General features: G+C 38.2%; 2 protein-coding genes across 4 annotated transcripts in view; both read left to right on the top strand.

Moving 5' to 3' along the window:
- The window catches only part of nol4lb (nucleolar protein 4-like b), a 98,200-nt gene extending 92,641 nt beyond the window's left edge, over window positions 1-5,559 (top strand). For all 3 annotated transcript variants that reach the window (XM_026920532.3, XM_026920535.3, XM_034311892.2), the window contains exon 11: window positions 94-5,559. In XM_026920532.3, coding sequence (XP_026776333.1) covers window positions 94-314 — 221 coding nt within the window. In that variant the 3' untranslated portion in view covers window positions 315-5,559. The remainder of the gene's footprint in view (window positions 1-93) is intronic.
- Window positions 5,560-7,575: 2,016 nt separating this feature from the next.
- Window positions 7,576-24,973, top strand: srms (src-related kinase lacking C-terminal regulatory tyrosine and N-terminal myristylation sites). The gene is made up of 8 exons (XM_026920536.3): window positions 7,576-8,358; window positions 9,671-9,792; window positions 10,455-10,621; window positions 12,658-12,805; window positions 16,505-16,663; window positions 21,134-21,315; window positions 22,399-22,555; window positions 24,024-24,973. The coding sequence occupies exons 1-8, from the start codon at window positions 8,012-8,014 to the stop codon at window positions 24,221-24,223; spliced, it is 1,482 nt and encodes a 493-aa protein (XP_026776337.1). The 5' UTR covers window positions 7,576-8,011; the 3' UTR covers window positions 24,224-24,973.
- Window positions 24,974-25,038: the final 65 nt, after the last annotated feature.

Here is a 25,038-nt window from a genome sequence, read left to right as displayed (position 1 = left end):
ACACAACAGCACGGTTTTCTTTTAGGGATGTTGTCTAGATTTTAAATTTTCATTTGGTTCTCTTTGCACATTCTCTCATTCTCTTTTCTGTAGGACCTACCGATCTCAGTATGAAGTCTTTGGCTTCAAACTCATCTACGTCAAGCACCAATAGTCTTGGGCGGAGTGGAGGAGGAGGAGGAGGGACCTCTGCTCAGCTCAGCCATACAGAAGTGACAGCAGTGCGTCAGCTGATCGCTGGCTACCGCGAATCAGCAGCCTTCTTACTTCGCTCAGCTGATGAGCTGGAAAACCTCATACTACAACAGAACTGACCTGCACTCTCTCTCTCTCTTCTCATCGCCACTTTCTGTCTCTCTCAGTCTGCCTTTATCTTTAACTCTCGCTCCATCACCTCAGGTCTCTATTTGCTAGCCTCACTCTCTTTGTGCCATCATCTTCATCCTCAGAGGCGTACACACTGGAAGATCAGGAGAGATGATGAAGCATTGATCAGTATGCTGTCACATTCAGATCGCCTGCAAAGAGAAACAAAGAAAGGGGGCTGATGAAGACGGGAGCATGCTGCAGTGCTGCGTTGAAGAAGAAAACACTGTTCCTGTGGGTGGCTGGCCTTGTGAATCATACACCTCTCCACCTCCATGCCCTTAAGCCCATTTACTAAAACAACTCCTTTAATCATTTTTTACTTTATACCACCTGCTTTTGAGAGCCACTAATTTGCTGATTTTTGTTCTCTTCATTTTTAATCTACTTTTTAACAGGAGGCATTATGTAGTGAAAGTACTCCTGTTTATTACTAAATGAAGACAATTTTGAGTTGAGTTGAAGGAAGATACCTGAAAAAAGTGAAAGTTTAAAGAGAAAACGGAATGAAAAGAAACAAATGAGACCTTTATATTCGCTGTACATTAACGCGCTCTGTTCTAAAGCACTTTTTTTCCACTCGATCTGACCTCTCCTCCCTAACACTGCTTTTGCTGTAGGGAGAAAATTGTGTAACTTATGCATACAAATACAGGTGGAGCTCACCTGGAAATACCTCAGCCTGTCCAAATCCTCTGTGTCCCAGCTCACGTTTTCTGTCTGAGGGAGAGGAATCCCTTCTTCTACCACTACCTTATGCGTCCAGTGCCTCTCCAGGATCTAAAAGAGGGCATGCATATGGGACATGAGCTTGGTTTGTTTCTATAGTTATTTATTTGATTTTTATTTGATTTTATTTTTTTTTGCTTCTGTAATGTAATGTACATATTCAATCCATCAGAAAGTATTGATTACAGAAATACACTGAAATGAAATACACTGGAACTGGAGGATTAGACTTAATGAAGTGTTTTGATCAGGTAAAGATCTCTGCTTTAATGATTAGGTCTTTTGGGGCCTCTCAAAGCATTCCGACTATGGATGCCAACTCTATACTCCACTACCTTTCTTTTTTATGCCATTCTTCTGTAGTCACCTCTTCTTTCATGCACATGTCTGGAGCAATGGAGGGAGAGTGATGAAGGGATGGAGGAAGGATCTGTTAGTCTTTTTATCTGTTGACTTTTTCTCAAAGGCCATTAATTCCACTCTGCTGCTAAGGACTTGGACTTTTACGCCACAGACCTGAAACCTCAAGCCTCCTGCACAACCAGAGCACCTCAATCTGAAAAAAAAAAAAAAAAAACAAAAACGCAAAAAAGGTCCTGAAATGGACAATGGAAAAGTTTATTGATTTGAATGCTTAGAAAGAGAAAATACTGCCATACTAGTTTCCTGCATTTACATCTTGTTAGTGACCTGTATTGTCATTGAGGGTTGTGTTTGCTTTGCAGCTGCGTTTTGTTTATCTTAGACTTTAAATGCATCAGTATGTGCTTAGTTCCAGAGATTAGCAGAGATCAGCTTCTCTATCTGTGGCACGAGAGCTTTCACATGCTCAAACATGCACACACTCTCTCACATATGGAGTCTCTGGGGAACTGAATCTTTAGAGGGAGAGAAGAGAAAATGCAAGCTGTTTCAGTTAGTGAGGTAGGCTCGTGTAGGGGCTGGCTGACTGGTGTGTCACTGTAATTTGCTCCTCTTTGCACACTGAGGCAGTGCTGCTCTGCTACTGTGGAGCTCTGTGTCAAAGCTTGAGGCTGCACTGCTAGTGAGGAGCAAGAGGAAGATTATTGCAATGCAAAAGATAATCATAAGCGTTCCTGGTCCTAAAGGAGAGAGTTGGATGCGTAGAGACTACCAAGACCTGTAATGAGGGGCAGTCACAAGCACTGAAGTGAGTTTCCTTTGTCTATTCTTGTAACATTGATAATAGACACATAAAGTAAAGGAGGTAATGGAGGTATTATGTATCTTCAGTGAAGTGTGTGTAGGATCTACAAGTTTTACATTGTGCTTTCTGCCCAAGTGTAGTTATTGCAAATATGTTGTTGTAGTATCACAATATCCAGCTGGCTCAAACCACTATAAACACGGGAGAAATACTGCATGTGTTCCATTCTGTATGCTAGTCTGGGTAGATCTGCGCATTTTAACTCTCTCTCTCAGTTATTGATAGTGACAAGGATGAGGAAATATGCAAAATGACCAGTCCTCTCCTCACTGTGCTCTTGTCTTACTGTGGCTGCTTGGTTTTCATTTAATATCACCTTCATTTTTATGGATCCATCTCCCTCGCTCTTTGGGGAGTGACGCTTTGATACACCCACTTTTGTTCTTCCCACTCATTTACTTTAAGGGAAGAGCTGTTTAGATGTTCTTGATTTTCCTTTGAATCAAAAAAGCCTTGCTGTGTTGCAGTTCACCATCTTGGTTTAATGTTGGTGATGTTCCTTTTAAAAACATTCTCTGTGATGTTCTAGATAAGAAGACCGCTCATGAGTGATCTTTGTTCGTATTGTTTACTTTTGCTTTGTATTTCTCGCTCCTTTTCTGCTCAGTCCTTATGTTAAAGCACTAGAGACTGATATAAAGGCTGGGTATGAGGACTGATATCTTGCTCTCCTCTCTTTCTGTCTCCATCTATCCCACTTTTGCTCCCACTGGTTCGGAGTGGTGGAGGGATGGGTCCTGATGCTTATTAAAATCACTCACACACTGCTGAATTTAGACTAACCTCACATGCCACTAAGCTCTGCTCCGGTTGCTTGAAATTTGAGATTGTGACAGTTCTACATTTGTAATATAGGCAATGGACCGCTAACATTATTTGTGGAAAGGTTGTGAGATTATTAAGGGAAATAAAAGGCACGCTCATTCACTCATCTGGGAATTTGCTCCCGCCAGCTCCCTCATGGACAGCAACTTTATGGATACAAACTGTAAAAACAAGGCAAACGACAATCTTGGAAAAGGTGTAATTAGTTTGGTTAGATTTCCCTTCTCCCTATACGGCTATTGTTTCCAGTGCGTATGGGAGAATGTGGAGTGATTTAGCCATAATCTGAGCATCTCTGACGTCTTGGACGTCTAGCCCTTTTCGCTACCTGTGGAGGACTCCTAGTGGCCCACTGTCAACACCTTCTTATATGATTTCTATTTTTATTATAATTGTCATGATTGCAGTTATTATTTTTTAATTCTTTTTGTATTACAAAGTGGTCTTTCTACAACTGTTTTGTACAACACCAACATCACAAGTGAAGTTTTGTCTATACATTCCAAGGAAGGATGTCAATATATGAAGCAATCAAGTGGACCCAAGTCATCGAGCATGTACGAAGGACAGCCCACCTAAGTGCTCTATACTACTTAAAAAAAAAACCCAATCACAAAAAAATTGCTGAAACTAGAGGCTTTCAGACAAAACAAAGTGTGCACTATGATGTACATGTACATTTCCCACAATGATCTTGGGTTACCTGGTGCGGCTTCGTTCACTTTTGACCCTACAAAGGCAAAGTGTGTTTACTTTGTAAATAAGTTGCTGACAGCACTGGTGTTAAAGGTTTTTCATGTTGGTACATTTTCATATAAATAGTATTACAACCCCAACTTTATACCTCATACTGTATCCATTATTACCCAACATGGTTCAAAAAAAAAAAAAACATGGGTCAGTTTCAGTTTTTTTTGCTGAGACTGCACTTTGCCTTTGAGGAGCTGAGTTTATTGAGATTAGCACTTCATTTGTTCAGCTATAGTGGATGTCCGTTGTGAGTGTACAGATTTTAACCCCCCAGTCTGCGTATTTACGATATGAATATGCTACATTGCCTCTAGGGCCTTCAAGCTTTGTTTTATTTCATAGCTGGAATTTGGCACACACAGCCAGGTCTTATTTGATCTGTCTACATGTCATGTGACCTCTTCAAGGCACAATGACACCATCTTGGCATGTACAGTATAAACACAAGCACTCGCATATACAGATTGTGATTTGGTTCGGACCGTGTACTCTGGTTACAGTAGCTGCTGAGCTACACACATTTAAATTGGCCGGTTTGGGTCTGATGTAGAGCTCAGCAAAAATGCGAGGAGGAAAAAAATTTTATTTTTCTACTGCAGTGGTGTACATACAGTCGAATCATCCTGATTTCCCTCCGCAGTCTGTCCTCTATAATTTGTTGGTGCTTTACATTTCTGTTTGCTTTGTTCTTCTGTTTTACTGTTTCAGGAGCTTCTAAATTAAGCTCTGCTTTGGAGATTTATACCAATGGAAACACTCTCTCTCTCTCTCTCTCTCTCTCTCTCTCTCTCTTTCCTCTTCATTTTGGACTCAGTGGAAGTGTGATGTTTACATGTACAGATTTTTGAAATTCTCAGTTTTATTTTGTTCTTGTTTGCTCATTGTTTGTTTTGTTTGAAAGCAGTTTTTCTCCTTCCTGCTCTCATATAATGCTTAATTGAATCTGATTTCTTGTTTGTTGAAGGGAAATGGAAATGTGTCTGAGTAAGGTTTGTGTCCATTTCAGCAGTGCTTATAAAAGTGAGTCCTATTTTGCTTTGCTCTGATCCCGCTTTCAAACTGCTGACAACAGGAAGACAAAATGAAGGCTCACTGTAAAACGATCCTCTGTTCTGACTGCAAGCCAGTACACGGCAGTCCATTTCTTCGCAATTAAAAGCCATTTCCATGCCCTTCACTGGGCTCGCAACAAGTATTAAATTACAAAAACAGACTGAAAACCTCAGGTAAATGACTACTATTTATGTAATTGTAAGTCTTACTGGCAGCCCATTTCCCTCTTTAATACCACATAAATTATATTAAATAATTATTCTTTTTTTTTTATATTTATTGTGTTCTGTATAACAGTTGAGACCTTTTTCAGTACATGTGGCTAAATATTTTAATTCTTTTGAAAAGTGACAAATATATATGTGAAGAAGATGAAAGATGAAAAAATCAATTTCTGTTTGTTTAATAAGAAACAGCATGGGTGACTCCTAACATATCACTTTGATTAAAGAAAACCAATGATTTAAAATGATGCTTTCTCCAGTGGGTTGTCACTGCTGAGGTTAAAAAAAAAAATGACTTCAGACATGACATTGTGACTTTACTTTATTTTTCCTCCCAAGCTGTTTGTCTGAAAGCTAAATATGCTAATAAAATTGTGTGCTATATATCCAGCCGCCTGTGAACGTTTGATTTGTTGAGCAGGGCAGGGTGTGGGAGCCGCTGCTCTCGCGCAGTCATAAAATACTCCTCTAGGGTCAAAGGGCACGCTGATATGATGGCCCAGACTAATACATTTCATGCTCTCTGTTTTTTATGTACTTAAGCCACTTTAGGGTATTTTCAAAATTCTATTTGTTTCCACAATGTTGATCTAATTCCCATACACTGTTTGTTTCGTACTTGTCATTACTGTGGCCCAGAATTAGTCTTAACATTGGCAGTAGTAATAATTTAGGTTGTACTTGGTGATGCACAGTATCAGTAAGTAAACTGCAAAGTGCCAACCACTTTGAGTTCAGGGAGAGCTCTTCACTAGTGCAATTGAGAACTTTTACCCAGACAGTAAAGCATATGGTTTTTCATTAAATATACATCCTACATAAAATAGTGTGTTCGAAATGCTATATATTAGAAATATTTTCTAAAATATAAATGTGACAAAAATGAGTGTCACAAAAGATTCCCTTAACTCAAACATTTGAAGTTATAATTTATGTCCACTTACTGGGAATATTCTAAAACTATTCAGGACAAAAGTTATGCTGTTAGACTCAATTACATATAATGTGCCAATCTGAACCTGCTGTTAAGGCAAAATGAAAATGTCCCACCAAAGATCAAAATATAGACAAAAGATTGAATGCAAGTTTTTGAATTGTCTCTTGAAATGTTCTGTGTGAAACCGTACAACAGAGTGTTGCCAAGCAGATCCCCTTTAGGAAGCTGAGGACCACTTATAAGTACACTATTTTTCTAAGAATGTATAATCTACCAAAAAAAAAGAAGCATGGGCTGAAAAGATAAAGCATGGGCTTTTGAAGATAAAGATCATAAGATTTATTTAAGATAAAGGTATTTTAAACACATCTGTCTGTAGGGCGGAATGCCCTCCAAGTGCACACATTCCTGAAGGAATATCCTAGCCTTATTTTATGAGGCAGAGCATTTCGAAGCTTCCAGTCACCACACGTATGTTATATTCAATTGACTAGATAATAAAATTTTATTATTAGGGAATCAACATTCGTCATATTCACTGGGACATAAATTTGAAAGTTCACTTTCTTCCCTCTTCATTTCCTGCATAAATCATCTTGTACTCTTAAGTACAATGATAGAATTATTAGTCATTTACGTATGTGTAATATAAGCTTATTGCATAATGTATGACTATACAGCTTAAAAATGGTATTGAGTTTAAAGAGGGAAAATCCTTCACAAAAAAGCCGAGAAAGTATTTCTTAAAGGATATTCCTGATTCAGATACAGCTGCATAACAACAACAACAATAATTATAATAATAATAACAATAATAATTCATATTTTAAATAAATAATTACAAATGCACAATATCCAAACAATATAAAATTATATAATATAAATATATAGACTATATTTTATAATATAAAATTATATATAATAAATATATGGAATTGTTGTGATTTTTTGTACCATCGGAGGAAAATGCTGAAAGAATTTTGGTAATATTATTGGTGAATAAATACTTCTTGGCATACAACACACCAGGACAACAGATATTTGTATATTACTGTCGATTATTAGATTATTATTGTACTGTAAAAAGCTATACTGTAGGCCTGTCGAGGCTTTTTTTCTTTCTCCCTGCGCGAACAATCAGAAAGAAGAGAACAATGATCCTCTGAGCTGAAGTCGAATCACAATACAGTAATACAGTAATTATGCTGCACCTACTGTAACAGAACAGTCCTAGTCTACACAATGAAATGCATGCAGAGGAAGAAAAGGAATGAACTGTCCACTGGTGCGTATGCAGGAGGCTGTAATACCCACACACCGAGCAAAAACATCCTCACAAAAAAAAAAAAAAAGGGAAATCAGCATGAGCTCGGTGTTACGGCTGAGCGAGAGCGGAACAGCCCTGACAAAACACACCGGATGCTGCGCACCATCATCATCATCATCATCATCATCGTCACCAGCGGCGGGAGTGATGATACGGGTGAAAGGCGCTGTATGTCCCTCATCGCGCAGGATGCTCTTTGCGGGTAGTCACCTCAGTTCCTCTCTGCTTATCTCTGCGTCTCGTGCAGCTCACGTGCGGCGCTATGTTTCCGCGTTCCCAAAGCGCGCTCATTTCTGCGCTGCTGATCCATCCCTACACCAAACCGGTTTCACCTGATTCTCCGCTCCGCTGGCTCGCATAGCGCTGACTGCACTACACAAAGAGGCCGAGGGCCACCTTACACACCTATAACGAGCCTTAAATGAAGGAGAAGGACGCGCGGGATCTGTGATCGTGCGCGCGCCAGGCTGCGGTTGATCGTGGTCGCAGGACCGTTTGTTGACGTGCGCCGTCGGAACCAGGGTGGAGGGGGTGGAGGGGGGAGGAAGTAGGAAGGAAAGACTGCGGGGGGAATGGAGGAGTGCTGCCGAACGTGCATGCCCTGTCTGAACCGCTTGTGGAACTGGTTATGGCCTGACCTGCGCTATCCGAGCGTCACTCCGGCGGCGGAAATCCGCACGGTGTCGGGGGAGCTCCGCGTGCCGCAGCCCAAGAGGCGGCCTGCGCAGCTTTACGCCGCGCTCTACGACTTCGAAGCCCGCAGCGAGGAGGAGCTCTCGGTCAAAGAGGGAGACAAGCTGTCGGTCATCGAAAAGCGAGGGCAGTATGTGCTGGCCAAAAAACTCACAGGAAGCCTCGAGTCCGGCCTGGTGCCGGCCAACTACATCGCGCTGCTGCAGGACGAATTCGCTAAATACAAGTAAGTGAGTGAAATACTGCGGGATGGAGGCTGGGGCTCTGCTGCTACCCCTAGTGCTCACACTGAGGCTCCTCTGCGGGGAGACACACTGAAACTGGTCTTTTTTCTTCTTTTCCCAAATCACAGCAACACATCAAGCCTTCTATCTATCTATCTATCTATCTATCTATCTATCTATCTATCTATCTGTCTGTGTGTTTATCTATCTATCTATCTATCTATCTATCTATCTATCTATCAGTCTTTGTTTGTCTATCTATCTATCTATCTATCTGTTTGTTTGTCTATCTATCTATCTATCTATCTATCTGTCTGTGTGTTTATCTATCTATCTATCTATCTATCTATCTATCTATCTATCTATCAGTCTTTCTGTTTGTCTATCTATCTATCTATCTATCTATCTATCTATCTATCTGTTTGTTTGTCTATCTATCTATCTATCTATCTATCTATCTATCTGTTTGTTTAATTTATTACAAGTTCTATGTTTTTGTGTCTTTATTTTTGTCCCATCAACATTCACATTTCAAAAAGCAGTGATTAGTTATAGCATCAGTTTTCATTACAAAGAGCCCAATTAGGTCATCATCAAATTTATCCCAATTCACCAGAGTTAAAAAAAAAAAGAATTCAGCTGAGGAACACTTTCATTGCTCACCTACAGCCTAGTCCTTCCTGTCGTTTGAACAGTCACACCATAAAAATGGATGTTCATTGTTTGCTTTGTTATCATGAGCACAACAATAGAGTGCAGATGCAGTAGTAGAAAGGTAACAGGCAGGCTGATATGACAAACACACACACTTGAAACCTGTTACAATTACACTGAAACCATGCAACGTCACCTCACACACACACTCACTCACACACACACACACACACACACACACACACTCACACGGCAAGCGAGTGCACATGTGACCTCACCCATGCTTATTCTGGTGTTATGGTTCCCAGGCTTTGTTTGTCCTGAAAACTGTGCAGCACAATGAAAATCCTGTGTACCAAAGAGCCATAGCAAAGTATAGCATATTAGATGTACAGTATAAGATACAAATACTAACATAAGATATTATAAGCTATAAAATAATAAAATGAAGAAGAAGAAGCATAATATACTATGCTTAAACATCAGGAGATTACTGTACATTATACAGTATATATATTATATAATGTATATATATATATTTTACAGTAATATATACAACAAATAATAGAACATTATCTGTGTAATTAATGTACATATTACAAATACTGTCATTCATCTAATTTAGCTTGTGATTTGTGTTTGTGTGTATGTGTGTGTCAGATGGTACTATGGGAACATAAACAGACAGAAAGCTGAGAAGCTGCTTTTGGCTCCCCAGAATAAAACAGGTTCTTTCCTGGTTCGAATCAGTGAAAGTCACAGTGATGAATACACCATTTCAGGTGAGACAGCCATAATATTTATCCTCCAACCATCTCTGATCATTGCCTTGCATACTCTCACTTGCTTTATTGAGTGGTGATGCTTAATTATGAGCAATGTCTGCACCTTCTTCTTCTTCTTCTGCTCCTTCCTCTTTTCTCTTTTTCTGATGAACAATAGCCTAGTCCTTGCCTCTGCAATTGTCTCAGTATTTCCCATATTATCCACCCACCAATTCATTATTTTTCTGCATGCGTTTTCTTACACCTTACTGGTCAGCATGCATCTCTTACTTACTGAGTCAGCAGTTCTGTTTCCGTGTTGGAGGGCAGCAGAGTATGCGCTACATTTATCTGCACTATCCTCATAGCAAAACGCTTTACATTACAGAAAAAATGTGGGAGATTTCTTTAAAGAAATGTTGAATATTGCTCTTATTGGTTGAAAAGATCGTAGAACTAAGCTTGTTTTAGTTTTAGCAAACAAGAATCAGTTTGAGAATCAGATTGAGGTAGAACTCTCTATAGTGATTTGCTATATAGTGAGATTTTTTGATCACAGGGGCAAAATCTCTTGACATGTAATAGTGCTTTCATTCTTACAGTAGCTTGGTGTTGTATCTTAAGCAGTCCAACAGAAATCATCTATGCATCATTTGACAAATTTATTACTTGTTTCACAGCCAGGAATGAAACCACTGTCTTCCATTTCCGTATCCATCGTTCTTCAGTCGGTGCTTACTTTGTGTCTGATAAGCTCTCCTTTGCCACTTTGGATGAGCTTATCAGGTACTATCAGAACAACCCCAGGAGCCTGGGATGCCCCCTGGACCAGCCGTGTGTACAGCAGGTAAGATATTCCCCTTATTAACCACATAGCAAATTGTTAAGTTGTCACAGCAAATACACACACTTAGAAAGGTTCAATCTTGTATTGCTGGAGGTAACTGTAAAGGGTCTTCATACACTGATCAGCCATAACATTAAAACTACCTGCCTAATATTGCGTAGGTCCCCCCTTGTGCCACCAAAACAGCTCTGACTCATTGAGGCATGGAATCCACAAGACCTCTGAAGGTGTGCTGTGGTATCTGGCACCAAGACATTAGCAGCAGATCCTTTAAGTCCTGTAAGTTGCTAGGTGGGGCCTCCATGGATCGGACTTGTTTGTCCAGGACATCCCACAGATGCTTGGGAATTTAGAGGCCAAGTCAACCTTGAACTCTTTGTCATGTTCCTCAAACCATTCCTGAACAATTTTTTGCAGTGTGGCAGGGCGCATTATCCTGCTGAAAGAGGCCACTGCCATTAGGGAATAACGCTGTCATGAAGGGGTGTACTTGGTCTACAACAATGTTTAGGTAGGTGGGACCCAAGGTTTCCCAGCAGAACATTGCCCAGAGCATCACACTGCCTCTGCCGACTTCCCACAGTGCATCCTGGTGACATCTCTTCCCCAGGTAAGAGACGCACACGCACACGGCTGTCCACATGATGTAAAAGAAAATGAGATTCAACAGACCAGGACACCTTCTTCCATTGTCAGTGGTTTTAAGGTTATGGCTGATCAGTGTATAGAATCCTATAACAGAGTTTTTCCATGTAACAACAGGTACCAAGTAGAACGTTAAGAAGCTCAAAACATGAACTATTAAAAGAGCCTCCAAGGAACCCAGTTTTTTAGTGTAAATGATGATTTTTTTGTGTCTATCGAATAGATTTTTTAAAAATAATTTTATACATTTATACCACTGATGCTCAAGTCAACCATAAAAACAGAATCTTATATCCTTCACACGCTATTCCTTTTCTTGACGTTGGGCTTCGACGTGACTCTACACTCTTCTCCTTCCTGGGAAGGAACAGAGGCTGAAACACTGAGGCCATGGATGAGGAGCTCCAAAGAGAGACACACATTCATTCATTCACTCATTTATCTATTCACTCCTGTAATGGGGACATCATATCAGCCTTTTACTTTCATTTTTATTCAAGTGTTTCCATATAGCACATTGAACTCCTACATTTAATATAACTTCTGCACTTCTGTTACATTTCACTATTTAGTATTACAGTAATATTTCACTACAGTAGTATAGCACTACTCATTTATGAAGGTGTTATTCACTGTCTTTTTGATTTTTTGTTATATTTCATTAGTGGAAATGAGTACCTTGACAAGCCAAAGACTTTTCTGACTGAATATCATTTGATAAGATTTTATTCAGAAATCAATTTATTTTCTCTCAGCTTCTCATTACTTATAACACATTGCTTTAGAAGTATTTTCAAATGCTTTAGACATATGAGAAGGGTATTATCTCAAAACCCAGTGTAAAGTAGCTCTTGATTCTTATTGTATATAATTTCCTTAATTACAATGGACAATTTGATTGTATTTCATTATATGCTTTGTTACTTCTATTCAAAAAAAAGAAATTTGCACATCTTAAAGTTTTGAGTTATCTTTGAATTAGCTGAAATATTAAAATTTCTATTTATTTAAAACTAATAAATTAGTTTTTATTTATTCATGATATATGTACACAGAAGCATAAAAGCATCCACTGCATACTCACATCAGTGAATTAGGAATGGAAATGGCTGTATCAGGTTTAATGCCACACCTTAAAACAAGTCAGTCTGAAACTAGGGCTCTTTTCTCTCATTCACATGGCCTTTTGAAATTACAGATTCATTTCATTTCTAGTGTTTTCAATGAAATTGGTTTTATATATGAAATTTCATAAATATCCACAATTCTGTGTTATAGAGGTCATATTATAGCCCTAGTAGGTAAGAGAGAAGTAAGGTGATCTCCAAATACTTAATGTGTGTGTGTGTGTGTGTGTTTGTGTTTGTGTGTGCATTTGTATTCGTGTACAGAGGGAGCTGTTTGATATGGAGCCATGGGAGAGGCCGAGAGAAGAGTTTAAGCTGGTCAGGAAACTGGGGGAAGGGCATTTTGGCGAGGTATGGGAAGCTGTTTGGACTACTAAGAACCAGAACGTGGCCATTAAAATGTTGAAACAAGGTGAGCTCTTTTTATTTTATTTTATTTTTTTAATTTGCACGTCAAGCCACTGTCTGTCTGTTTGCTGTTGGGATGCTCACTGTCAATATCTGTTGTTTAGTCCATGTGAAACAACAAGCTATTCATGCTGCAGTGTTCTGAATTACATTTACATTTATTACTTTGGCAGATGCCTACAAGTGATGTTGTGAAAAGAGCAGATACAGTGAAATACATAAATGCTGGAATGCCATTCATTCATTAATTTATTTATTGGTCTTCATTAACCGCTTTATCCTGGTCAGGGCTGTAGTGGATCTGGAGCCTGTAACAGGAACACTGGGTGCAAGGCAGGAATAAACCCTGGATGGGATGCCAGTGCCATCATTCATTCACACACTCATTCACACCTACTGGCATGTTTTTGGGATGATGGCATGATGGCAGGTCAGGGAAGGGTAGTTCCTGATCCTGGAGTAATAAAGTGTTCTCCTTTCTTGGTTTTTGTCATTGTTGAGTTTTTGAACAAAATTCTGAAAAAGGTCAGAATTATGATTGGACGTTGCCGTTATGTAAAACATAATCCATGGGAGAATCGCCATGTCACTACATACGCATGCTTGTGTTATTACTATAACAACCATGTAGCTGACACTTTTCTTATGTATTCATATCTGTGCTACAGGGGCAGTGTTAAAGGCTTTGGGCTACTGATTGGAAGGTTGTTGCAAGAGAGTTTTAGCACCACCAACTAGGGCTGTAGTAACTTGAGTCCGGTCTTGAGATGTTTTCTGTATTGACTTGGACTTGGCCTTGCAATTACTGGAATTGGTACTTGGACTTGAATCTTGGGCATTGGTCTTGCAAAACATGGTCTTGGTCTTGACTTTGTAAAAGTAATGTTTGTGTTGTCTTTTCATTGCACAAAATTTAACAAGAATTAGTTCCTTCTTGTAGAAAATCATTGGTGCAATGCATGAATGAACCAAGTAGTTGAAGTAAAAGCTTGGCCTCAAAAAGGATTTGGTGGTTTTGGTCTCAATCTTGACTCTGTCCACTTTCATTTGGACTCGATCTAATCCTAGTCTTCGGCTAGTCCTGGTCATGGACTTGACTTGAATGTGACAATAGTAGTCTTGACTACAGCCCTACCACCAAGCCGCCATTGTTGAGTCCTTGAGCTATTGTAAGACTTCAAATGAAATTCATTTTGAATCAAAGAGTCAGCCAAACAAATATAAATGTAGATATGCAAGCAAGTGTGACTACAATCTGAACAAACAAATAAGATTTAGGAACTTATACTTTGCAATGTGGACACGCAGTGTAAAAATATGATTTGTTAGTTAAACTGGACTTACCCTGCTGTCTGATTCAAGCTGTTGTCATCTAAATGAGGAGACGTCAGTCTTACGCACAAAGTTGTTGGTGTAGCTGCAGACTTTCATTCCAACCAAACCGGAGTCACACCTGTCAGGTAGGTATGTCAACTATTTGTCTGGGATGAAAACCTGCAGCCACACTGACACTTTGTGGATAAGACAGAAGACTCCTGATGTAGAATGTTTTGGAGAGGAGAACTGGCCATCCATGTGCTTTATATGGTCATAGTGATAGCACTTTAGATGGGGAACCGAGAGAGGGAATAGTTGTAATAAGTCACACTTCCTGTATTCTCACACCCTCTTTCTCTTGGACACACCCCTTCACACTTAGACCTGTGTAGCCACAGCCAAAAGCTCTTTGTTACCACGGAGAGGACGTTTGTATAGGTGACTGGCAATTTGCCACATAATGCCATTTTCCTTCCTTGTTCTTCATCATCCATTTCAGCTCCCAGGCCCCACATGCTTATTAATGTAAATAATAATTACTTATGTCATTATATTTTCATAACATTAGAATAGCAGTGTGGAGTTCATCTGATTGCATGAGAAACACGTTGTTAGAGACATTGCTAGAAACTGTTTTGCTGTAGTCATTAGTTTTCATTCTACGTGGGAGAATATTGCCACCATGGTTACAGAACCTGGGAACTTCTATGCTTTTGTTTGTTTGTTGAACTTGTGTTTCTTACTTTCCATAGTACATTTTACCTTGTGCAAGATGTTATCTTAGCATGCTTGTGCAGAAAGACCAGGGCTTTCCAAAAAGAATGCACAGTCAATGGTAATTACATAGTGACATCATTTTGGGTTTAGTTATCATTCTCCAAATACAACACCATATACGAATCAGAATCTTTTTTAATACATAGCCCCACCATTTTTTGGCCCAAAGACAACACAAGATGCTGGGTATCTTTACAAGTGGTGCTCTTCTTTTAGCTTCTGTTAGCTCTCTTCTGCACAAGCTGATGATACAGTGATACAGAGGTGGTCAGCCTTTGATTTTCATAGTCCATAGTTCATATTCAGTTGCCATTTTATCTTTATTCAAAACATCTGTTTTACAACCAGTTGTAAATAATAGGTACTCACCACTGAAATGATGTCAAGCGTGTAGCCCTCACACCTGTTATCAGCAAGCATTTTGGCGTTTTGAAGGCTGTCTATTGCTGCACGTACAGTATCACACAAAGTAAATCTGTTACAATTTGTAATTACACACAAAATCAGCTCACAAATATAGACGATGTGGCCCACAGCTCTGTATCCAATCCATACCAGCATGGAAGTCTGAATACCACAAGTCAGCCATATTAACTGGGAAAGTAGTATCTGAGCCCATCTTTCTAAAAAGACCTTAATGCCAAAACATCACGAGATAATACACTATATGGCCAAAGGTTTGTGGACACCTGACCATCACACCCATATGGGAGCCTTCCCCAAACTGTTGCCACAAAGTTGGAAGCATACAAATTTGTATAGAATGTCTTTGTATATGAGGTCCATAAAGACAGGGTTTGCCAAGATTGGAGTAGAAGAAAATGAATGACCTGCACAAAGCAGTGACCTCAACCCCACTGATCTTTGGGATGAACTGGAATGCTGACTGCGCCCTAGACCTCCAAGCCCAGCGTTAGTGCCTGACCTCACTAATACTCTTGTGGCTGAATGGGCAAATCCCCACAGCCATGTTCCAAAATCTACTGGAAAGCCTTCCCAATAGAGAAGAGGTTATTATAACAGCAAATGAAAGCATGAAATCTGGATGTTCAGAAAGCTCATAGGGGTGTGATAGTCAGGTGTCCACAAACTTTTGGCCATATAGTGTATGTAGAAACAGCTTAGATAAGCTTAAGGATTCAATATTTTTTGGAAATTCATTCTTGCTCCCTTGAACGTTGCCTTTTATACAATGATTTTTTTAAACAGATTTTATTCAGTCTTTAAAGGGGGCATGTTATAGTAGACACTTTTTTTGGCATATTTCTGATTACTGCTCCATACAGTGAATCAATAATAAATAAAGGATTATACTCAAAATGAATACAATACAAACTATCCTGTGATGATCTTTAGACACATGCCATACATAATGTGATGTCTTCATAACTAAATAAATGAATAGCTAAAAGAATAATCAGTTTGAATAGATTGCACAATCCAAGCATAAAAGTGTGCAGTGGCATAACCATGCTCCCTTGTTATTGTTAAAGTGCCAGTTGACCAGAAGTTAATGGAAAATGACTTTATATATTGTAATGTAAAGGATTGAAGGGTAAACTGTTTTAGCTGCTGTGCAAACATTTGTCTTTCTCTGTACTGCCTGTAGAGGACACCAAACTGGACGAGTTTGTGAAGGAGGTCCATGCACTGAAAAACCTGCACCACCCAAAGCTCATTCAGCTGCTCGCGCTGTGTACACGGGGAGAACCTGTCTACATCATCACTGAGCTCATGGCCAAAGGCAGCCTCAAGTCCTACCTTGCCAGTGAGTGATCCTGGGAAAACTCTTCTTTTAAGAGAACTTTGCATTCTTACAGAGAATATAAATTTTTCTCACTTCCTATAAAACATTAACATTCAAATTTGCTTTGAAAACAAAGTTTAAATGTGGCCTTAAATTAGAGCTATATATTTATATATTCTTGAAACAAATGGCACTTTTACTTTGCCACTTTGATTTGATGGAATACAATATCACAAGGTAGAAGTCCATATGTTCTTTACTGCAGTAGAATCCAAAACCAAATGAAACATTAGGCATATACTAATTACAGTATAGTTTCTTTTTTAACACAATTACTGTAGAAAGTATTCCATGATGTGAGGTGCAAAGGTGCAGTACATAATCACATTATAAGTGAAGAAAGCTGTAAGGTGAATGCCCATAGTTTCACACATCATACCTGTAACAGACTCACTTTCCTGTATGGTTCTTTAGACAGGCTCATCTGGACATGGTTATTCAAGTCCTTGTTGTTGTTGTTCTTTTGGCTGCTCCTCTTAGGGGTCGCCACAGTGGATCATTGGTCCACATGTTTGATTTGGCACAGGGTTTATGCTGGATGCTCTTCCTGATGCAACCCTCCCATTTTATCCGGGCTTGGAATCGGCACTGAGAGTACACTCACAGTGGCTGGGTGGGTTCCCGGCCCAGGAATCGAACGCGGGCTGCGGCAGTGAGAGCGCGGGATCCTTAGCCATTAGACCCCCAGGGATATCGTTATCCAAGTCATACGTCTGTAAATTAGGTCAAAGTAATCATAAACTCTTGCATACTGCTGCATATTGCCTTTATCAGGTGTTTATTACTGTATGTAAATGCTATCAAAAATCATATCATATAAGCCTAGTTGTTTCCTGACAGTCATATGACAGTATATCTGTATCTTCCTGGAAGGAACACTGTAGCTGTTTATTGAAGTTTACATTACAGTATGTAACAAAGAGAGCATAAACTTTTAGCAGTATAGAGCTCTGCTACATTATATAATTACTTAAGGCTAGTCTCTGTGCAGCAGGATTTTGGGAAAAAAAAAAACAAAACATAACAGTGCTTTCAGTGGTATCACGGGAGCTTGTTTTTTGGCATGGACTCTTCCAGTAATTAGAAATGATGGCTTCGGGAAATAAAGCACTTTAGTCAGAAACTAATTTAACATTGATTCCAGGTGATAATGTTGTTCTATCTTTATTATCACCTGAAACAGATTCAGACTTACTTTCCTTATTCTTGTAACCACACACTTTCCATGTTAGTTTCACTGTAATTAATGAATGATTCATAATAGTTACTGAATAATATGCTTTGAGTTAAATAACTGAATAATACTTTAAATAATAATAATAATAATAATAATAAAATGTTATTGGAAAAAGAAAAAAAAAAAAAAAAAAAAAAAAAAAAACAGTTAAAGGGTGTGGTGGAAACGCTGCCAGGAAGAAAGGTGAATAATCTTTGTTCTTTGACAGTGCTGTAGATACGTAAGTGTCTTTCTAAAATAATCTACATGTGACAGGAGGTTTGTTCAGGAACATAATTAAAAGGATATATTGGGTGATTGCTGCTTAGAATAGCTACACTACACATATTTTGCGTTCACTGGAACTAAAGGGCCCAAACGTGCTCCAGCACGACAATGCCCCTGTTCACAAAAAGCAAGGACCATGAAGGCATGGTTTGCATAGAACACGAGAACACAAGTGGCTCTGCATGCCATGCCCTCTTGCCTGAGATCAGAGCCTTCCCTCAGTAATGCTCTTGTGGCTGAATGAGCACAAATCTCCACAGCCACATTGCAAAATCTAGTGGAAAACTTTCCCAAATGGTATACCACCGAAGGTGGAACAACTCAATATTAATGCCCGTGGTTTTGAAATGGGATGTTCAAGGACAGATTGTGGTGTGAATTTGTAATAAATTGTGGACTGCATTTCTCTGCCATTCCAATTCATAGTTTTCACTGTCATGAATATTCCCAGGAAGACCACCAGTGTTCAATAATATTAAATAGTTGGCATACATGTGTCCTTAAATGACAAAAAAATATAAGAAAGAAGAGAAGCAGAATCAGTCCCTGATTTAATTGTGTGTGTGTGTGTGTTAAAACACATGCAAACTCGATAACATTCAAAAAAGTGTGCAAGCTGATTTACTAACAAGGTCCGCACTGTTGAATCCTCCAAATGAGCAGTATAGCACATTGGGTTATTGCTTTTGCTCTTTGCATTAATGAATCTGAGGTGTTCCTACCCTAGGGTGCAAAATGCAGGGGGTGTGTACGCAAATTGATTAATTTTGTACCCACAATGTGATTGACTCAGTCTGAAAGTCACTTTCAACCAAAGGGCATGTCTTACTAATGAGAAGGTTTATCTAAATTATGCCTCAGTGTCCCAAAACAATCAGAAAGTTTCTCATAATAAAGAATTACTATTATAACGAGCCAGATAAATTTAGTGGTCCGTGGTTACTGAGAAAATTAGCACGCACAGTAACCTCATTTGCATTTTTTTTCTACTCATATCTGAGGCTGACTACACTGACTATGTAATCCCATTCTTGCAATTATTCTTTGGAACTCACAGTGCACCAACTAACTACACATGCAAATTAGTACCTAATTTGCCCCAGGGCCTGGTGTTATTATTATTATTATTATTATTATTATCATAATTATTTTACAGTTTATCAATATTAGTCACTTAATTGTAGGACTCTAGATATAGCATGGTAAACATTAGGTTATCTGATGACATAGGTAAAGTCAGTAAATTGGCTAGTATATAGCATGCACATAGAAGGCAGAAGCATTCTGCATGTCAGTGCAAGCAGACATATTTAAAATCAGTCTTTTGTAACCTTTTGCTGTTTCAAACCTGAAGAGGTATTAGCTAATTTGTGTAATATAATGAAACCATGAGCTAAGTCATTTCTCATTCTCAAAGCTGTCCTGGAGGAAATATGCTGTGCTTGAGTAAGTCAGGAGAGCAGTTGGAGAATCCCAGTAAACCAGTTCTTATTGTGTATTACTATTTAGAACAATACAAGCCATTTGTTGCATAATAATCATAATCATAATCACAATCACAGTAAATAGTTAAATAACATATAGTACATAAAGTCTGTAATTTTGAATAGTGTGTAAAAATGTAAAAATAGGTAAAACCATAATAGATGCAGATTTAAAATTTTCTTAGTTTTACTGAAACTCCTTAGAGTCTACAAAAAATTGTAAAAGGAAATTTTTACAAAATTGGCAAAATTGGCAAAATTACTGATATTCTGCATCATTTAATGCATTTATTAGAAATGCTGCATGTAGAGTGTGAATCAGTTACAGTTTACTTCTGTTATTTTGGCTACTTCCGTTAACTTCAGAGTAAGTGCCATTTGTCAGCATCCAGATCATGTTCAGTGTAGTTCTTCCTTCAATTTGGATTTTCCCTAGGCATGAAGGAGTGTACAAATGTGTATGTGTTATTCCCTGTGATAGACTGGTGTCCCATCAAGGGTGTATCCCTGCCTTGTGCCCGGTGTTCCTGTTACAGGGTCAGGATCCATACGACCTTGACCAGGATAAAGCAGTTACAAAAGATGATTGAATGAATAGTTTCCCTTCTGTAGGATTCTAGTAATCATAGATATTTTTTTCCCATTTACTCTGTAGCTATGACATCCTGAAATTAAATGAACGTGAAGACATTTTTTTACTACTTGTTACAAAAACCGACAGCAAAAAATCTGAGATATTATACTGATATTATCCAGGACTTTGAACCGAATTTTATATTACACATTGATAAGATTAGGTCACTAAGATTGTCTTCTTTCACTTCAAAGACGCTGACTCGTACGTTTTTATCGTCTTTTTATTGCCTACCATTTGAATAATCTAAAATAAAGAGGCTTGACTTTCTAGAAAACAAATTCCGTAAACTTTTGAAACAGTATTCTTAAATTTGTAATTATATTGATACATACAGTCAGGTCCATAAATATTTGGACATTGACAGAATTATTGTTACACTATATAGCCAAACATATGTGTACACCTGACCATCACACCCACATGTGCCCTTTCCATAACCATGGGGGCATTAACACAGAGTTGTTAAATAATGAATTAAAAAATGAATAATGGATATTTATTATTAATAATAAATCTGTTGGAATTACAGCACTTTCATATGTAGCCCCCCCCCCCCCCCCCCCCCCTCATCCCCCAGAGACAAAAAGTATTTGAACAAAATAATTGCTCATATTCATTATTTAATTTCAACTCCATTATACTGTGGTAGACACCTAAAATAACAACAACTTTGTCAATGTCAGTATATTTATGAATGTGACTGAGTATGTGTACTATATACAGTATATATCTCTTGACACAACAAATATGGATTCAATGAATAACAATAATTTCTCTGTCTTTCTCTCCCTCCCTTTGTACTGTAGCCCCAGAGGGACAGGTTTTGACCTCAGCTCATCTGATCTACATGGCTGGTCAGGTTGCAGAAGGGATGGCCTACTTGGAGGACCGGCACATTGTCCACCGAGATCTGGCTGCCCGAAACATCCTGGTGGGAAGTGACCTGGAGTGTAAAGTGGCTGATTTCGGCTTGGCTCGTATTATAAAGGTAACACAATAATACAATATAAGATATTAATTTGGAACACTACTACGTATCATGCAAAAGGACTTGCTTAGATCCTGAAAAGTAGTTTATATTTAAACATTCGGTCAAAACGCTATGGCATGTGTACACAAAGACCATTTTGGAATATACATATCTAGCATCTTCATTCCATGAAATTCACTTTGTTCTATAATTAAAATGAAATTCACTGTACTCCTGACCAGGATAAAGCATTTACTATAGATGAATGAATGATTGAATGATCTTTAGTAACTTGAGCTCTGTGATTGTCTTTGCATACAGTGTCCTCCAGAAGTATTGGCACCCTTCATAAAAAGAGCAAAAATCTATAAATATAATAATGGTATAATCCAAACTTAGCTGGCACATGGCACAGCTTGTTGTGTTGCCAGTGTCCCAGGTTCAATCCTGAGTTCCAGTACTGTCTGTAACTATGGATTAACTGTGACAACCAGAATAATCTCATCTGTCCAAATACTTTTTTGTCTAATTTTGTACAGAATGTCTATTATTTTTATATTTTAAAAAATAACAATCCACTTTGGGGACTCTTTTGCTTGTGGTATCTTTCTTAAAAATAAATGCCACTTTGTTTGACATATTATTTTCTAATGCAGTAAAATCCATAAATTTGTAAGCATGGCATAAGAGTACAGATACTTTCTGGGGCCACTGTATGTTCTAACAAAAATATCTCATTAGAACAACTTAATTATTACTTAAATAATAATGTTTTCTGTATGTGCCAAAATTAATGACATCCCTAAGGAATATTTTAAATAAATGCCAACAAATGATCATTCTTGAAAAACGTTTTTATTATTTTTGAGTATCTCAGTCCCCAGGAACTCAGTTAAAAATTCCATTAAGGATAATTAGAGCCATAATATTGTCACATGTCTGACACAGAAATTTACCAGGAATTGGACCCAAGCGTACTGTCCACTGTCCAGAAAAAAAAACAAAGATAATAATTTTATATATATATATATATATATATATATATATATATATATATATATATATATATATATGTATTAGTGTATACACGTGTGATTGCAGGACAGCGTGTACACGGCCAGTAGGAACACTAAGATCCCTGTGCGGTGGACAGCTCCTGAAGCGGCTCTGCACCAGCGCTTCTCTGTTAAATCTGATGTCTGGTCCTTTGGAGTGCTGCTCTATGAGATGATGTCACGGGGGAAGATGCCGTATGAGGGTATGAATGCCTTACTCTTAGTTCACCTGCTATTCATATGACATAAAACATACGTTTATGTTTTACACATGGGTTTCCTCTGGGTTCTCCAGTTTTCTCACACATCACAAAAATATGCCAGTAGGTGGGGTAACTATGTGAAATTTCCTGTAGGTGTGAATGTGTGTGTGCATGGTGCCTTGCAATGGACTAGCATCCTATCCAGGTAGCATTCCCAAATCACACCCAGCATTAGCAGGATAGGGTCTGGATCCACTAAACAGAATAAACTGGTAGGATGAATGAATCCATAAGTCAGTTTGTAGGAATTTTTTTACAAAACCCATAACCATTCACAAAGGGTAACACTGGGGTTAGGGACAGGGCTAGCATCTACTAATTTTATTTTTATGAAAATTAACAAAATCCAACCTCATCGCCGTGTCTCTTTAAAATTCATAAATTATTTCTCATGAAATCAGGTTTGATATACAAAAGTAATAACATAAAGAAAGACATAGAGAATGGCTAAAATAAACACAATAACTCAATATATAACAGTCCTATTAAATGCTAAAGCTACATTATTGATTTTGGAAGCAGTTATTAGGAATGTTACAGGGAATGATAACAATATCTGAAAAGGAATGAGATATTTCATTACACATAATCGAAAACATGAATAAAATTACTTTAAATTTTTCCTGAGTGAAAACATTATTTTAAAAAGTACTTATAATAACACAACTTAGTTATTTTTCCATTCTAATGTGATTTCAGATAAGTATTGCCTAAACCTAAACATTTTCACAATAGGCCTAAATTCCTGTCCAGAATTTGTCATTTCCTGGCCATGTGACTACAGGCAGATATGACCTTAGATTGCTGCTATAACTTTTTTTCTTTCTTTCTTTCTTTTTTTTTTTTTTTTTTTGAAGATGGCGCTATGGCAGGAAATTTTGTGTAGAAATTTTTTTTTTCTATGATTGTGCAAGTAACAAGTCACACTGCAAAGAAGAAGGATGTTCTGAAAACGTTAAAAATAAATTTCTGGTTGAATGCAACGTTCGGTTTTATTTATACCCTAGGCTTCCTATAAATAGAGTAGGTTAACATATGTAATAAATGCTTTTAACCATTATTTTATTTAATTCTAACTGGTTTTCAACCATGGGGATGGGGGGATGGGGGGGTGACGACTGTGGAACACTGGTGCAGGAAAGTCCAAATATACTTTCTGTTCAGAATGAACCAAAATGAAAAATAAATTATTTTTAATACATTTTGGCAGTTTTTAAATATGGTAATAAATTGGGTTTTTAATTCTAGGACCAAAATGTTAAGCAACTGCATATTACCTAATTTCTCATTAGTGAGTGAGTGAGCAATACTAATTGGCCAATAATCCCAGATATGCTAAGAATTGCTTCCTTGCTTTTCTTGTAAGCATGTAGTATCATCTCAAATAGCACTTGTTCCTGTTCTTCAGGTAAAACCAATAAGGAAGTGTTGGAGATACTTGCTTCAGGTTACAGATTGCCATGTCCAAGTCGCTGTCCTCCCAATATCTACCGCATGATGGTGGAGTGCTGGGCAGCTGAAAGCTCCAAACGACCGTCATTCCATGCACTGCACAGCCAACTGGACAACATCTACTCCAGAATCTACTACAAAACCATTGAGGTGTAGAACCTGAGTCTGATGAGGAGCACAAAAAAGCCACACAGGAGAGCAAATCAAGGGATTTACTGATGGTTTACTGATGCTGGTTCAGATAACAAACTGATGGCCTCTTCCTGCCAAGACTGTATTCATGAATGATGTTTTTTTATCATGACATGTGCAATAATGTAAAGGAACAGAAGAGTAGAAAAGACCTACAGCAGTGGCATGCTCAGTTGCTGGTCAATGATCTGTATGTGATATGCATTGGATTTTTGGGTTGTGATCCCTAACAGTGTTCAGCCTGTGTTGTGCTCCACTGCTGGCCACACAGAGACTCAAGTTTTAGGATCAGTAGTAGCCTAGCTAATCAATTTCTGCTATCCAGTGAGTGTTTTGTTTACCAGTGCTTCACTTGCCAACTGTGGACTTTCTCCCAATGAACAAAAAAAGGTGGGGAGAACTAAGACTGTTACAACTAATGGAGTATCCGAGGAGGTTTACTTCAGACCTGTTAAATCTCTGCTGCAAAAAAAAAAAAAAAAAAAAGATTTGCTTGCATCCACATGAGATCTGTGCACTTACACTGTGGGGGAGTTTGAAAGCAGCAGCCACAGTTACCTTCCTGTCCCTCTGGATGCTTTCTTCTGTCACTCTGGATGCCCCTTATTCATGGAAATAATTTCTGTGATCAATGTCTTCCTAATCATTACAAGAAGGAAATTATGCACCGTGAGTTCTAAAGATATTTTAAAAATAAAGTATTTTTTGAATATATGTGCTTGTATGGTTTATGAAACAGTATCTTAAATATATATTTGTATCTATGGATACAGGTGTTT

The sequence above is a fragment of the Pangasianodon hypophthalmus genome, chromosome 16 (genome assembly GCF_027358585.1).
Source record: "Pangasianodon hypophthalmus isolate fPanHyp1 chromosome 16, fPanHyp1.pri, whole genome shotgun sequence".
Classification (NCBI taxonomy): domain Eukaryota; kingdom Metazoa; phylum Chordata; class Actinopteri; order Siluriformes; family Pangasiidae; genus Pangasianodon; species Pangasianodon hypophthalmus.
Note: the sequence above shows the minus strand (reverse complement) of the source record. Positions and strands in the feature narration are given on the sequence as shown.

Excerpts from the sequence above, each read along its gene's own strand:
- srms (XM_026920536.3), top strand. The coding sequence starts at position 8,012 with ATGGAGGAGTGCTGCCGAACGTGCATGCCCTGTCTGAACCGCTTGTGG. Across the intron at positions 9,793-10,454 it reads TGATGAATACACCATTTCAG|CCAGGAATGAAACCACTGTC; the intron begins GTGAGACAGCCA and ends CTTGTTTCACAG. Across the intron at positions 12,806-16,504 it reads CATTAAAATGTTGAAACAAG|AGGACACCAAACTGGACGAG; the intron begins GTGAGCTCTTTT and ends TACTGCCTGTAG.